Source organism: Salvelinus namaycush, chromosome 2 (genome assembly GCF_016432855.1).
Source record: "Salvelinus namaycush isolate Seneca chromosome 2, SaNama_1.0, whole genome shotgun sequence".
In the NCBI taxonomy this organism is placed as follows: domain Eukaryota; kingdom Metazoa; phylum Chordata; class Actinopteri; order Salmoniformes; family Salmonidae; genus Salvelinus; species Salvelinus namaycush.
The window spans coordinates 40,018,560-40,033,415 of NC_052308.1; the positions used below are offsets into that span (position 1 = coordinate 40,018,560).

A 14,856-nucleotide genomic window follows, 5' to 3' on the forward strand; every position below is an offset into this window, starting at 1 on the left:
AGTTAGGAAAATATAGCCTAATTAATGAAAAAAGCACCTAATCCACAATTGTTTTCATTAACTCTTCAAACTATTGACTTATTTCACAACTGCCACCAGTTTGATTCCAAAACATTTACAACATAGATATTGAAATAGTAAAATAAATGTGTATATAAAGGATATTTCATGCTGAAACCATCATATTACCTAACATCAAGGCGGTGACCCGTTCCTGTAGGTTCATGCTCTACAACATTCGCAGAGTACGACCCTGCCTCACACAGGAAGCGGCGCAGGTCCTAATCCAGGCACTTGTCATCTCCCGTCTGGACTACTGCAACTCGCTGTTGGCTGGGCTCCCTGCCTGTGCCATTAAACCCCTACAACTCATCCAGAACGCCGCAGCCCGTCTGGTGTTCAACCTTCCCAAGTTCTCTCACGTCACCCCGCTCCTCCGCTCTCTCCACTGGCTTCCAGTTGAAGCTCGCATCCGCTACAAGACCATGGTGCTTGCCTACGGAGCTGTGAGGGGAACGGCACCTCCGTACCTTCAGGCTCTGATCAGGCCCTACACCCAAACAAGGGCACTGCGTTCATCCACCTCTGGCCTGCTCGCCTCCCTACCTCTGAGGAAGTACAGCTCCCGCTCAGCCCAGTCAAAACTGTTCGCTGCTCTGGCACCCCAATGGTGGAACAAACTCCCCCACGACGCCAGGTCAGCGGAGTCAATCACCACCTTCCGGAAACACCTGAAACACCACCTCTTTAAGGAATACCTAGGATAGGATAAAGTAATCCTTCTAACCCCCCCCCCCCCCCCCTTAAAAGAGTTAGATGCACTATTGTAAAGTGGTTGTTCCACTGGATATCATAAGGTGAATGCACCAACTTGTAAGTCGCTCTGGATAAGAGCGTCTGCTAAATGACTTAAATGTAAATGTAAAAATATTGAACACCATTGGTGTTCACTTAGTTGATGGTTTATATTTAGGATAATGTTTTACTGCTTGTCTTTGTATTTTTTATTTTAAAATCAACTTATTGAATTATTTCATAATTACAGACACGTGATAATCTGAAGTACTAAAAAGGCCACTCGATGTCATTTATAAAATTCCAAAAGAAACCTGAAAATTACCAAAATTCTGGTAGTTTACTGGTAAACTTAGAAAGTTTTCAGTAATATACCCTCCCTTTGCAACCCTTCATACAGCAGTCTATCCTGAAACCAAGTAAAATCAATGCAATGTTGTTAAATCTATACAAAAAGGATTTACACTCATACATTACGTAATACTGGTATGTATAGTCACATAATTTAGCTTTCACAGTCCTCTGTCTGAATAGAGAAAGCCTCTACTTGTCTCTACTGTAAATGGGACTTGAGATATGACATGAGCGTTATGTCATCAGCAGCCTTGTTGCATGAGAGGGGATGATTTCAGATGGCACTGTAGCTTGTGTTGTTTGGAGAACGGAGGAATGATACGAGCAGCTCAACCTTCTTCACAAAGAGGACGTAGTGGAGTCCACCACCTCACGACCGTTACACACCGTTGTTACCGCTGTTGGCACACAGGCAGAGAGAGGCTGATGCAACAATAATAATCAAAAATAGAGAGTAAAAATGTAAAATACAATTTTTTTAAAGCAAATAAAAATAACTTGCTTGTTTTTCACATTGATTAAAGCTAAAATATTTAACCAAGGGATCTGGTTTTAGCACATTTTAGTAGTGTTCTGCATACGCCTATATAGTTGCCAAACACAACAGACACCTCCACCACTGTAATCATAAATATCAGTAGACCTATGTATGTTTCAGATGATGGCTCACTATTTTTGGAACCCATAACCAAATCTTGTGTGCTTTGGCCAGCAACATCTATGTCATGAGATGCATGTCATGTTCACCAACAATGACTGAAACGTTCATATTTGCCAGTGATAGCTACCTTTTGAGGAGCTGGGGACGGAGGCTGATGTTGTGGTGACCGTGGCCCCGAAGCGGTTGGCAGGCACCCTTAATGTAGTCACGTTCTTCTGGGGCTGGAATAGGATGACGTGGACCTTAGGAGCGAAGAGACAGCCTAGCACCACAGAGCCACTCAGACTGACAGAGATACACATGGTGGTGGTCTGAACCTGTATAGGGAGATAGACCGGGAGAGGAGACAGGTTGAATCATCAGGATTCACTGAATAGACTGATAGGGCTGGGGTCTTAGTTGTTTCCTGACAGACATTGAGCTCTATTACAAGACAAGTGACCAGTGGTCTTTTGCTATCTGCCATTTCTGCCAACCAGTTGAGCTGTTCTCAGCATCTCTGGAGGACCAAACTGATGGAAATCTCATTCAACTGTGCCCACTAATGACTGGCACTGCTGTCTGTCTTGGCAGAGCCTAGGCCCAGATTCACAAAACACTTCTTACGCAAAAACTTAAGAAGCTTCTTAAAAAAAAGAAGTTCATATGATAGTTTGTAAGTGAAATTCCTCAACAATAACTTAAGATTTAATGAATTTCTTACGAACTTCTCCAATATCGTCTTACAAATCTTCTTAAAATATTTGTTGCTAGGCAACTGTTTTTGCTGGCTTTCCAGCTAGCAATGGCAATAATGTTAGTATATTTCTTACTGAGATTACTGTTCTAAAACATGTTCTTGGGTTTAAAATAATCAATACTGAAATTTTCAGATTAAGTTTGTGAGTGAATTAAACGTTCAATTGCTTTCATGAGCTTGTTCTCTCACTGCCCTGAGTTTAAGACAAGGGGTTAGCTATCTTGGAATTAAGATTACTTTATTTTCAAGAATCTAATTTCTTCTTCACTTTTTGCTTAAGGAGAAACATATGAAATAGCGCAAGCACATTTCCAATAACCTTTTTAAGGAATAGCAACTTTGCTTAACTTTCTTCTTAAGTCTATGGTTAAGGAAAACATGGCAGTTAAGAAGAAATGTCTTCTTAAAAAGGTTCTGTGAATCTGGGCCCTGGTTTGTCATCATGAGCCAATCGTTAATCTGCTCTGACTCCTGACCTGTGGTTACTCAGTCTTCACATCCAATAGGCTGCCTCGTACCACTGCTGTTTCCGCATGCAAAGATCACCAGTTCACACAACAGTATGGTCTGACTCTGAGCATCAAAGCACATCTATGTAGTACATTAACAGCATGCACAATCCGTAATAGTATGATGGAAGGCTTTCAGATTTGTTTCTGTTGAATTTGAACTCCATTTCACCCTGATGAAATAACACTATGACAGTGTGACACTGCTTTTGTCCAGGTCACAGTTGAGTGTGAATATCCAAGAGCTGTCTATGGCCCTTCGCTGACCTCAACAAGCATCAGGTTTGATAATATATATATGCATGTATGTAAAGATACAGTAGGCATTTAGCTACCTCGGAGCTATTCAATGCATATTTTAACACAAGATAATTTAACGAACCATGCACTAGACTAGATCAACAGCCTTGAGCTTTAAGAGAGAGAGAGAAGGTGACTTAGAAATCAGGAGAGAAAGAGAGAGAAAAAAGTCTGCCATTTCACGGTTGCTGGAAGCACCGTCTGGAATATTGAATGTCCATGTCCATATGAGACCCCAGGTTCATTGAAATTTAATGAACAACACAGCTTGTCTTTCATGTGAGAACATCTCCAATGTTGAAATGCAGGAAGCTGAGCCCAACTGCTGTCATTATTAATGGCACACAAACAGAGAGCAAAGCGTTCTGTTGCATAGCCAAAACCTTTTCCTAGCTTAATTATTCTGTCTACCACAGCTCCAATATGAACACTCATCATCTATATTCAATATGTACACTCATCGTAATACTGTTCATCCAGTCTCTCACTACTTTCTCGCCTGCTTTCTCGCCTCTTCTCTCAAACTTTTCTCTTCCAACTCAGAGGTGTTTTTTGCTAGTACATAGAACACCATAGAGATGATGAGGAGATAGCCTGGGGAAACTCATGATTCTGATGCAAGGCCAATATGAGACTCCCTCCTCCTCCCCCTCTCTTTTCTCCTCCCAGAGCCCAGTGGCACACCAACACCAACCGGACTGTCATTAGACTAGACTAGATTCAGCCTTGGGTCACCGTTATCATACATCCTGGACTGAACTTTTGTGTCAGTTGTATACATATTGTCTCTCTTTATCTTGCTTACATGCCAACAAAGACTGCATAGGTCTGAAACACGCTGATGAAAGCACCTTTAAGCTATATTTTGATATAGATATAATATATACAGTAAGTCATCTATCCTGTTAGGCTATATTGTGGTGTCATATTGGCCTCGTCATTTGGGTGTTGAGAAGGGGCACACTGGGTCACTGGGTCTGGGTGTTCATTAGTTGATTAGTCGATCAGTTAAGCAAATGGCTGTCTGTAGATGACTAAGACAATCTTAGCATCAGGCCCTCAGAAGCCCAGCTATTCCCTTGTTTGAACTGATCTCAGTTGAGAACTGGAAACGAAGCTGTGGAAATATTGTAGAGAAATGCTGGGAACAACCCACTGGGCACAGACATCAGTTTAACATCTACTTTTGATTTACATTTGGTTGAGTTGTCAACTAACATGAATTAAATGTGAAATCAACAAAAAATTCCGCCATGTCATTGGATTGGATTTAGGTTAAAAATACGAAATTCCCTTACGTTGATGACTTTTTTCAAATCCAATCGGTTTTCCACCTTGATTCAACATTATCATATTGAATTTTTTGGTTGAAATGACGTGGAAACATCATTGATTCAACCAGTTTTTGCCCAGTGGGAAGAGTCTTCCTATCTAAATTCCCTGGGGGAAATCTCCTGCACATTTCACTGTCGATGTTAGAAGGGAGAAAAAAAACATACTTTTCAAATCATAATGTAACGTATATAAATGGCGATACTGGAGTTTTAGATTAGATAAGGAACGTCATTTGGAGAATGGCTATACGAAGAAGGTGATGATCAAAAGGAATTTATGTATGTCACGTAGATCCATTGGTACACTAAAGACACATTCAAGGACTTATAGATTTCTTTAATAATGAAAATATACCCACCTTGTCATTAATATCGTAATGACCCTAGTGTTGATAAGTACAATTACCTCGTTCTACTCCGTCATTTCATTACAATAGATTGGAGTTGGGGTTGCAAAATTCCAGTAACTTTCTCCAAATTCCCAGATTGTCCAGAAGTCCTGGTTAGAATATTCCCAGAATCAGAAGGGGAATAAGCAGGAAATTTGGAAACCTCCAACCAGGATTTCTGGAAAATCTGGACATTTTGGTAAAGTTACCAGCATTATACAACCCTAATTGGAGTATATTTTTACCACTCACCCTGTAGTCGCTGGCTGTGACGTAGAAGATGGGTTGGAAGGCCAGCCAGATGATACAGGTGGTGTACATGGTGAACCCAATGAACTTGGCCTCGTTAAAGTTCTCTGGACACTTCCTGGTCTTGAAGGCGTAGACTGTGCAGAGGACGATTAGGACGCAGTTGTAGGCCAGAGCAGCCAGCATGCTGGAGTCCTTGCTGTTGCACTTCAGGGTGACTATATCCCTCCTTTCGGGGCTCACCTCCATATAATTAAATAGAACAGAACCATATTAGGAAATAGAGTAGTGTATACAGTATATTAATATAGAATATTATTATATATTTCTATGCTCATGTGATGGGCAATAATATCACTGTGCTTGCTTAACAGTATAGCTTTCTTCCCTGACCCTCACTGGGCTGGAACCAGGGATCATCTGCTCTGCAAACATACACGACCCTCCACTTGACAAAAGCTAATGAGTTGATAGCTTGTGTGGAAACATTTCAGGCCATGGAGTGATGTTAGGAATCCAACTCTATTACGCCCACCTCCTTCCTCACGCCAGGCATCTCCACCAGGAGCCAGACCACAGCCACCAGGAGCTGACAGGAGATAAGTCCACCGCAGATGGCCACCTGGGAGGCTGGGCTGATGAACCGTGGCCGTGTGGCCCCGTCCTTCACCCCGCTGAAGATCCTCGCGATGCGGTTGGTCTTAGTGAGCAGTGCCGAGTAGCACACGGCGAAGGAGGTTCCCAGGCCTAGTCGACGTAGGGTACACACGGCCATCGAGGGCTTGGCGATGTAGATGAAGGTCATGCTGTAGCACATTAGGACTCCGAGTAGGAGGATATAGGACAGCTCCCGGCCGCTGGCTTTGACCACAGGGGTGTCATTGTTCTTGAAGAACAGGCCCACCACGGAAAGGGTACACAACATGCCCAGGCAGGAGATGGTGACAGGCCCAATGGCCCAGGCATCCTAAATCAAATGAAGGTTTATTTAAAGTGTTATTTCACACGTAAATGTCTCAAAACACAGACAAATATTTTAAAAAGAGGAGAAAAATAAGGTAAAACAGTGACAGTACCTCCCAGCGGATGTACTCCTCTGGGAGGTCGAAGCAGCCTGTCAGGTTGGCCTGGGGCCACTGTCCGAAGCTGCAGTCTGCACAGGTGAACTCATCCAGCAGGTACTGGTAGGGCTGGCAGGGGAAATAGATAGTTAAACATCTACAGAACATCTACAAACTATCAACAATATTTCAACTTACTATCCACTTACCCTAGCCCTAAACTTAACCATCCTAACCCCCCCCCAAATAAAGGTAGTGCATATTCAACCGGCAGAAATGAATGGCGCCGGGCGGAACACACCCTCAAAGTGAGCTGCTGATTATCGGAAGATAAACTATACAATGAAAAAATAAATTAATCTCTCACACTCATCTCTCCGTGCTTGTGGATGTATTACCTGGCAGGGGATGCAGATCCAGCAGCACACATCTCCAGGCTGCATGCTCTTCACCTCGTTCTTCCTGCAAGGATCACTGCACTGGGAGGTGGGGGGCGCTCCGGCTGGGCCCCTCCATGGCACCTGGCTGGTGTTCAGGATCAGGCCCTGGGCCCAGTAACCCACCTGAAGAGGAAAGGAGAGATACTTTATTCTTCTTACTTTTTCCCATCCCCAGACACACAGGGTCAGCCGTGGTTCAGCACTCCTGGATGAAGAGCTACATACCTTCCTATACACGTATTTATCATCCTGTTTGTGGTAGTGGAAGATGTTGTAGCGGCCCAGACTGTCCCCGTAGGTGTCAAAACGCACAATGTTCTCCGTGTCGGCAGGTCTGAAGGGAGCTGAGGGGAAACAGAAATACTGTATATCAATGATGACATTTCAGAAGAAAGAACAACTCTGCAAACAAATCACAAATGAGATGTTATGTCAATGTTTCCTTTATCTTATCCATTTGCTTTTTAATTCATTTATTTAATGCAACATCTATTCATGAGGCATCTTCTCAAAATAGTGCACACTGTTCGCCTACTCTAAGCATCTTACTGAGTCCCTATTTGTTACTGATCCCACTGCAAATCAAATCATCCCCAAACCCTTTTCAACAGGGACACAACATAAACTGCGAAACCAATCTCACGGTAAATTCAGATCGGCATTTGTTTCAAATTGCCCCAATGTACCAATATTGATGAAACATTTAATACTCAATTATAATTAGACATCATTCTAGGACTAGCTCAGGTAATAACAGGATTGCTATGTGATTCTGAGCTGCTTCCGCTCTGTTCTTACATTCTGTGTTATCACATTGAAAATAAGAAATGTAAGAATAGATTAAATGTATTATTTCTGATGACATGAATGGTACACTATATATACAAATGTATGTGGACACTCCTTCAAATTACTGGATTTGGCTATTTCAGCCACACCTGTTGCTGACAGGTGTATAAAATCAAGCACACACCCATGCAATCTCCATACATAAACATTGGTAGTAGAATGGCCTTACTGAAGAGCTCAGTGACTATCAACGTGGCACCGTCATAGGATGCCACCTTTCCAACAAGTCAGTTCATCAAATTCCAGCCCTGCTAGAGCTGCCCCGGTCAACTGTAAGCTCTGTTATTGTGAAGTGGAAATGTCTAGGAGCAACAATGGCTCAGCCTCAAAGTAGTAAGCCGCACAAGCTCACAGAACGGGACTGCCGAGTGCAGAAGCGCGTAGCAACACTCACTACCGAGTTCCACACTGCCTCTGGAAGCAACGTCAGCACAAGAACTGTTCGTCGGGAGCTTCATGAAATGGGTTTCCATGGCCGACTAGCAGCACAGAAGCCTAAGATCACCATGTGCAATGCCAAGCATCGGCTGGAGTGGGGTAAAGCTAGCCGCCATTGGACTCTGGAGCAGAGGAAATTATTTCTCTGGAGTGATGAATCACACTTCAACATCTGGCAGTCCGATGGACGAATCTGTGTTTGACGGATGCCAGGAGAACGCTACCTGCCCGAATGCATAGTGCCAACTGTAAAGTTTGGTGTAGGAGAAATAATGGTCTGGGACTGTTTTTCATGGTTCAGGCTAGGCCCCTTAGTTTCAGTTAAGGGAAATCTTAACACTACAGCATACAATGATATTCTAGACGATTCTGTGCTTCCAACTTTGTGGCAAGGCCCTTTCCGGTTTCAGCATGACAATGCCCCTGTGTACAAAGCAAGTTTCCTACGAAATGGTTTGTCGAGATCGGTGTGGAAGAACTTGACTGCCCTGCACAGAGCCTTGACCTCAATCCCTTCTAACACCTTTGGGATGAATTGAATCGCCAACTGCGAGGCAGGCCTAATCGCCCAACATCAGTATCCAACCTCATTAATGCTCTTGTGGCTGAACGGAAGCAAGTCCCCGCAGCAATGTTTCAACATCTAGTGGAACGCCTTCCCAGAAGAGGGGAGGCTGTTATAGCAGCAAAGGGGGGACCAACTCCATATTAATGGCCATGATTTTGGAATGCGATATTTGATGAGCAAGTGTCCACATACTTTTGGTCAAGTGGTGTACATATACAGTTTAACTATAAATTACAGTACAACGTTTGGACACACCTACTCATTCAAGGGTTTTTCTTTATTTTTAATATTTTCTACATTGTAGAATAATTGTGAATACATCAAAACTATGAAATAACACATGGAATCATGTAGTAACCAAAAAAAGTGTTAAACAAATCAAAATATATTTTAGATTCTTTTAAGTAGCCACCCTTTGCCTTGATGACAGCTTTGCACAGTCTTGGCATTCTCTCAACCAGATTAGCCTGGAATGCTTTTCCAACTGTCTTGAAAGAGTTTCCACGTATGCTGAGCTGCTTTTCCTCCACTCTGTGGTCCAACTCATTCCAAACCATCTCAATTGGGTTGAGGTCAGGGGATTGTGGAAGCCAGGTCATCTGATGCAGCACTCCATCACTCTCCTTCTTGGTCAAATAGCTCTTATACGGCCTGGAGGTGTGTTGGGTCATTGTCCTGTTGAAAAACAAATGATAGTCCTACTAAGTGCAAACCAGATGGGATGGCGTATCGCTGCAGAATGCTGTGGTAGCCATGCTGGTTAAGTGTGCCTTGAATTCTAAATAAATCACTGGCATTGTCACCAGCAAAGCAACCCCACACCATCACACCTCCACCTCCTCTATGCTTCACGGTGGGAACCACACTTGCAGAGATCATGCGTTCACCAACACGCCGGTTGGAACAAAAAATCTCACATTTGGACTCATCAGACCAAAGGACAGATTTACACCTGTCTAATGTCCATTGCTCGTGTTTCTTGGCCCAAGCAAGTCTCTTATTGGTGTCCTTTAGTAGTGGTTTCTTTGCAGCAAATCGACCATGAAAGTCTGATTCGCAAGGTCTCCTCTGAACAGATGATGTTGAGATGTGTCTATTACTTGAACTCTGTGAAGCATTTATTTGGGTCGTAATCGGAGGTGAACTTGTCCTCTGCAGCAGAGGTAACTCTGGGTCTTCCTTTCTTGTGGCGCTCCTCATGAGAGCCAATTTCATTATAGAACTTGATGATTTTTGCAACTGCACTTGAAGAAACTTGAAAAGATCTTGACATTTTTCGTATTGACTGACCATGTCTTAAAGTAATGATGGACTGTCATTTCTCTTTGCTTATTTGAGCTGTTCTTGCCATAATATGGACTTGATCTTTTATCAAATCTTCTGTATACCAATCCTACCATGTCACAACACAACTGATTGGCTCAAATGCATTAAGAAGGAAATAAATTCCACAAATTAACTTTTAACAAGGCACACCTGTTCATTGAATTGCATTCCAGGTGACTACCTCATGAAGCTGGTTGAGAGAATGCCAAGAGTGTGCAAAGTTGTCATCAAAGCAAAGGGTGGCTACTTTGAAGAATCTCAAATATAAAATATATTTTGATTTGTTTAACACTTTGTTAGTTACTACATGTGTCCATATGTGTTATTTATTCATTTTGATGTCTTCACTATTATTCTACAATGTAGAAAATAGTAAAAATAAAGAAAACCTCTGAGTAGGTCTGTCCAAACTTTTGACTGGTACTGTATATCTAAACCTGTGCAGTGAATGAAGGGTGCATATAGGCTAACATTGTGATATAGCCCGTAATCAAGTCACCTGACCTTATATGGCTGTTAAGGCCATACACATTTTATTACATTACCCGCAGAATTGGATGCACTGCATATGGCCTCCGGTCCACCCATCATGGAACATTTACTTAAATGGGGATTTCCCCTTCTGGGAGTTCTATTTCTATTGTTAAGACTGCTTCACTCACCATCGAACTTGGCCTTGAGGATGAAATCCCTATAGAACCTCTTCCCGGTGCCTGGCTTCATGGCATCACAGATCTTGGTTGCATTGAGTGGGCAAACTGCCTGCCTCATATTATGTAGGGCATGAGCCATAGCATACACTGCGTTCACTACAAACATGATCTTGGACTCCTGCTCAAACTTGCCGTCCCGCAGACTGTGTTCGCTACAACCAAGCTCTGTGAGACTACAGTCGAAGCGGTGCTCCCAGAATTCTCTAAACCAGGGGTTCCGTGTGTTAGTGTAGGGGTTCAGCTTGGTGAAGTAGTCGGCAAACTCCCGGATGGGGTAGGAGGCCAGCTCGATGGTGAAGGCCCCCTCGGCTGCTGTCTCACTTCCCCTCACAACACTCTCCTGCAAATCATTCACATTTTCTCAGTAATTGGAATGAAAATACGCCCTTTATCAAAATCGCAAAACATTACATTTCATGGTAAACAAAGGTAAAATTATGGAAATCTATTCTTATAAAGGAATGTATTCCTTAATTGTGAAGGAGTCGATTTTGATTGTTAGGAAATCAGGAATCAACTTTTTGAACGGAAGCCAAGGCCCTACCTGAGCCCCCCAGCCGTCGCTGGCCACCCAGATGAAGGTGACGTTCATGCGGGCGGCAGCCACTAGCAGCTCCCTGGCATCCTCACTGCGTGTGAACAGAATGACCACCTTGGCATTGGACTTCTGCTGCAGCGAGCGGATCACCTGGTCGAAGCTGTACCGGTTCATCGAGCGGCTCACCTGTTAATTATGCACCAGCTTTGAACCATCATGTGCTAGAATAAGACATAGTCTATAACAACAAGGCAGCAAAAGATACAGTACAATTCTAAATGGAATCAACCAATGTCAGGATTTAATCTGATCGTGGGTTGTCGACAAATCAGCTTTTAAAGCCAATTTCCAATTGAGCTGCAGTGTTTACAGTGAATGCGATCTCTGCTAACGTGGTAAAAATTGCCTTTAGAAACCCCATTGTCGTCAACCCGCGATCAAATTAAATTTAATACCATGCAATAGTATTGTAGCGAAATCAGTAGGTAGCCCATATTTGGATTCTAACCCAGGTCCAGAGACTCTTAAACCAACACCTTAACCATTACGCCAAGATTTCTGAACCCCTTGACAAGGTCCGTAGGTGTTGGGTAAATGTCGCTACAGTATGAAACCTTTGTAATGATGAATTATTTTCACTGTGAAAGTGGAAACAACAACAAACAAACAACAACAACTGGCTGACCTTGGCCGAGGTGGCGATGCAGATCTGGCGGGCGCGGGCCTCCTGCTGGAAGGCATCGATGCCTGTCTCACCGTAATCGCCCTCGGATGCCACGGTGGACACGTAGGTCCAGTTGAAGTAACGCAGGATCTCGGCGATGGCCTTGGCCTGGTAGAAGTCTGGCGGCACGGTGCGGGCGAAGTAGTCATAGCGAGACTTGTCACTGAGCTTGGCGCTGGTGGAGGCGTAGCTGATCTGAGGGATCTGGAAGAGGCGCAGGAGGTTGGCCACCTGGGGTGGGAAGAAGCGAGGGAGAGTGATAAACCATGCCAGCTAGTCTCAGACATTTAACATAATGCAATCATCTCCCATCTAATCTAAAATTCTAATCTCATAATAATTGAATGATCTCGCCATTTCCACTACTGGAAGAGGCAGAGGGGGGAGTTTGGCCACCTATACAGAGAGAGAGAGGGGGAGGGACGGAGAAACTATGTCAGCTAGTTCCAGACATTTACCACCTACACTTACTGTTGAAAAAGGCCTAAGAGAGCTTTATCCTCATCTAAAATTCAAATGGGTTATAATCACCATATTTATCATGTAAATTATTCTCACAGTGACAATGGCTGCAACATGTGTATGCTTGGACGTGACCATACACAGTTCCCGCCTTGGGTTAGGTGATCTCAACCGGCACATCATTTATATATACAGTTGAATTCGGAAGTTTACATACACTTAGGTTGGAGTCATTAAAACTCGTTTTTCAACCACTCCACAAATTTCTTGTTAACAAACTATAGTTTTGGCAAGTCGGTTAGGACATTTACTTTGTGCATGACACAACAAAATTTTCCAACAATTGTTTACAAACAGATTATTTCACTTATAATTCACTGTTTCACAATTCCAGTGGGTCAAACGTTTACATACACTAAGCTGACTGTCCATTAAACAGCTTGGAAAATTCCAGAAAATGTCATGGCTTTAGAATCTTCTGATCGGCTAATTGACATAATTTGATTCAGTCAGGAAGTCATTCGAGTCATTTGAGTCAGTCAGTCAGGAAGTTAAAGCTTGGTCGCGAATGGGTCTTCCAAATGGACAATGACCCCAAGCATACTTCCAAAGTTGTGGCAAATGGCTTAAGGACAACAAAGTCAAGGTATTGGAGTGGCCATCACAAAGCCCTGACCTCAATCCTATAGAAAATGTGTGGGTAGAACTACAAAAGCGTGTGTGAGAAAGGAGGCCTACAAACCTGACTCAGTTACACCAGCTCTGTCAGGAGTAATGGGCCAAAATTCCCCCAACTTATTGTGGGAAGCTTGTGGAAGGCTACCCAAAACGTTTGACCCAAGTTTAACAATTTAAAGGCAATGATACTAAATACTAATTGAGTGTATGTAAACTTCTGACCCACTGGGAATGTTATGAAATAAAATCTGAAATAAATCATTCTCTCTACTATTATTCTGACATTTCACATTCTTAAAATAAAGTGGTGATCCTATCTGACCTAAGACAGGGAGTTTTTACTCGGATTACTCGGATTATTGTGAAAAAACTGAGTTTAAAAGGATTTAGCTAAGGTGTATGTAAACTTCCAACTTCAACTGTATATATACAAGTGTATACTACCGTTCAAAAGTTTGGGGTCACTTAGAAATGTCCTTGTTTTCCATGAAAACATACATGAAATAGGTTGCAAAATGAATAGGAAATATAGTCAAGACGTTGACAAGGTTATAAATAATGATTTTTAATTGAAAAAATGATTGTGTCTTTCAAACTTTGCTTTCGTCAAAAAATTCTCCATTTGCAGCAATTACAGCCTTGCAGACATTTGGCATTCTAGTTGTCAATTTGTTGAGGTAATCTGAAGAGATTTCACCCCATGCTTCCTGAAGCACCTCCCACAAGTTGGATTGGCTTGATGGGCACTTCTTACGTACCATATGGTCAAGCTGCTCCCACAACAGCTCAATAGGGTTGAGATCTGGTGACTATAATAGAGTGGCCAGCACAGACAGAATACCAGCTGACTGCTTCTTCCCTAAATAGTTCTTGCATAGTTTGGAGCTTTGCTTTGGGTCATTGTCCTGACGTAGGAGGAAATTGGCTCCAAATTAAGTGCCGTCCACAGGGTATGGCATGGCGTTGCAAAATGGAGTGATAGCCTTCCTTCTTCAAGATCCCTTTTACTCTGTACAAATCTCCCACTTTACCACCACCAAAGCATCCCTAGACCATCACATTGCCTCCACCATGCTTGACAGATGGCGTCAAGCACTCCTCCAGCATCGTTAAAATAATTTCTGTCTCACGAATGTTCTTCTTTGTGATCCGAACACCTCAAACTTAAAAATGTGCCTCTGTCCAATGTCTGTGTTCTTTTTCCCATCTTAATATTTTATTTTTATTGGCCAGTCTGAGATATGGCTTTTTCTTTGCAACTCTGCCTAGAAGGCCAGCATCCCGGAGTCGCCTCTTCATTGTTGACGTTGGGACTGGTGTTGGGTGGGTACTATTTAATGAAGCTGCCAGTTGAAGACTTGTGAGGTGTCTCTTTCTCAAACTAGACACTCTAATGTACTTGTCCTCTTGCTCAGTTATGCACCGGGGCCTCCCACTCCTCTTTCTATTCTGGTTAGAGCCAGTTTGCTCTGTTCTGTGAATGGAGTAGTACACATCGTTGTACGAGATCTTCAGTTTCATGGCAATTTCTCGCATGGAATAGCCTTCATTTCTCAGAACAAGAATAGACTGACGAGTTTCAGAAGAAAGGCCTTTGTTTCTGGCCATTTTTAGCATGTAATCAAACCCACAAATGCTGATGCTCCAGAAATTCAACTTGTCTAAAGAAGGCCACTTTTCTTGCTTCTTTAATCAGCACAACAGTTTTGAGCTGTGCTAACATAATTGC

At 42.9% G+C, this 14,856-nt stretch overlaps 1 protein-coding gene across 1 annotated transcript in view; it reads right to left on the reverse strand.

The window, feature by feature from the left end:
- Positions 1-878: 878 nt before the first annotated feature.
- Positions 879-14,856, reverse strand: part of LOC120025985 (metabotropic glutamate receptor 2-like) — a 44,727-nt gene continuing 30,749 nt past the window's right edge. Inside the window, exons 2-11 of the mRNA XM_038970763.1 lie at positions 11,949-12,218; positions 11,270-11,449; positions 10,675-11,065; positions 7,057-7,175; positions 6,790-6,954; positions 6,407-6,520; positions 5,866-6,297; positions 5,334-5,573; positions 1,938-2,127; positions 879-1,547 (exon numbers count right to left, since the gene is read on the reverse strand). Coding sequence (XP_038826691.1) covers positions 1,489-1,547; positions 1,938-2,127; positions 5,334-5,573; positions 5,866-6,297; positions 6,407-6,520; positions 6,790-6,954; positions 7,057-7,175; positions 10,675-11,065; positions 11,270-11,449; positions 11,949-12,218 — 2,160 coding nt within the window. The 3' untranslated portion in view covers positions 879-1,488. The remainder of the gene's footprint in view (positions 1,548-1,937; positions 2,128-5,333; positions 5,574-5,865; positions 6,298-6,406; positions 6,521-6,789; positions 6,955-7,056; positions 7,176-10,674; positions 11,066-11,269; positions 11,450-11,948; positions 12,219-14,856) is intronic.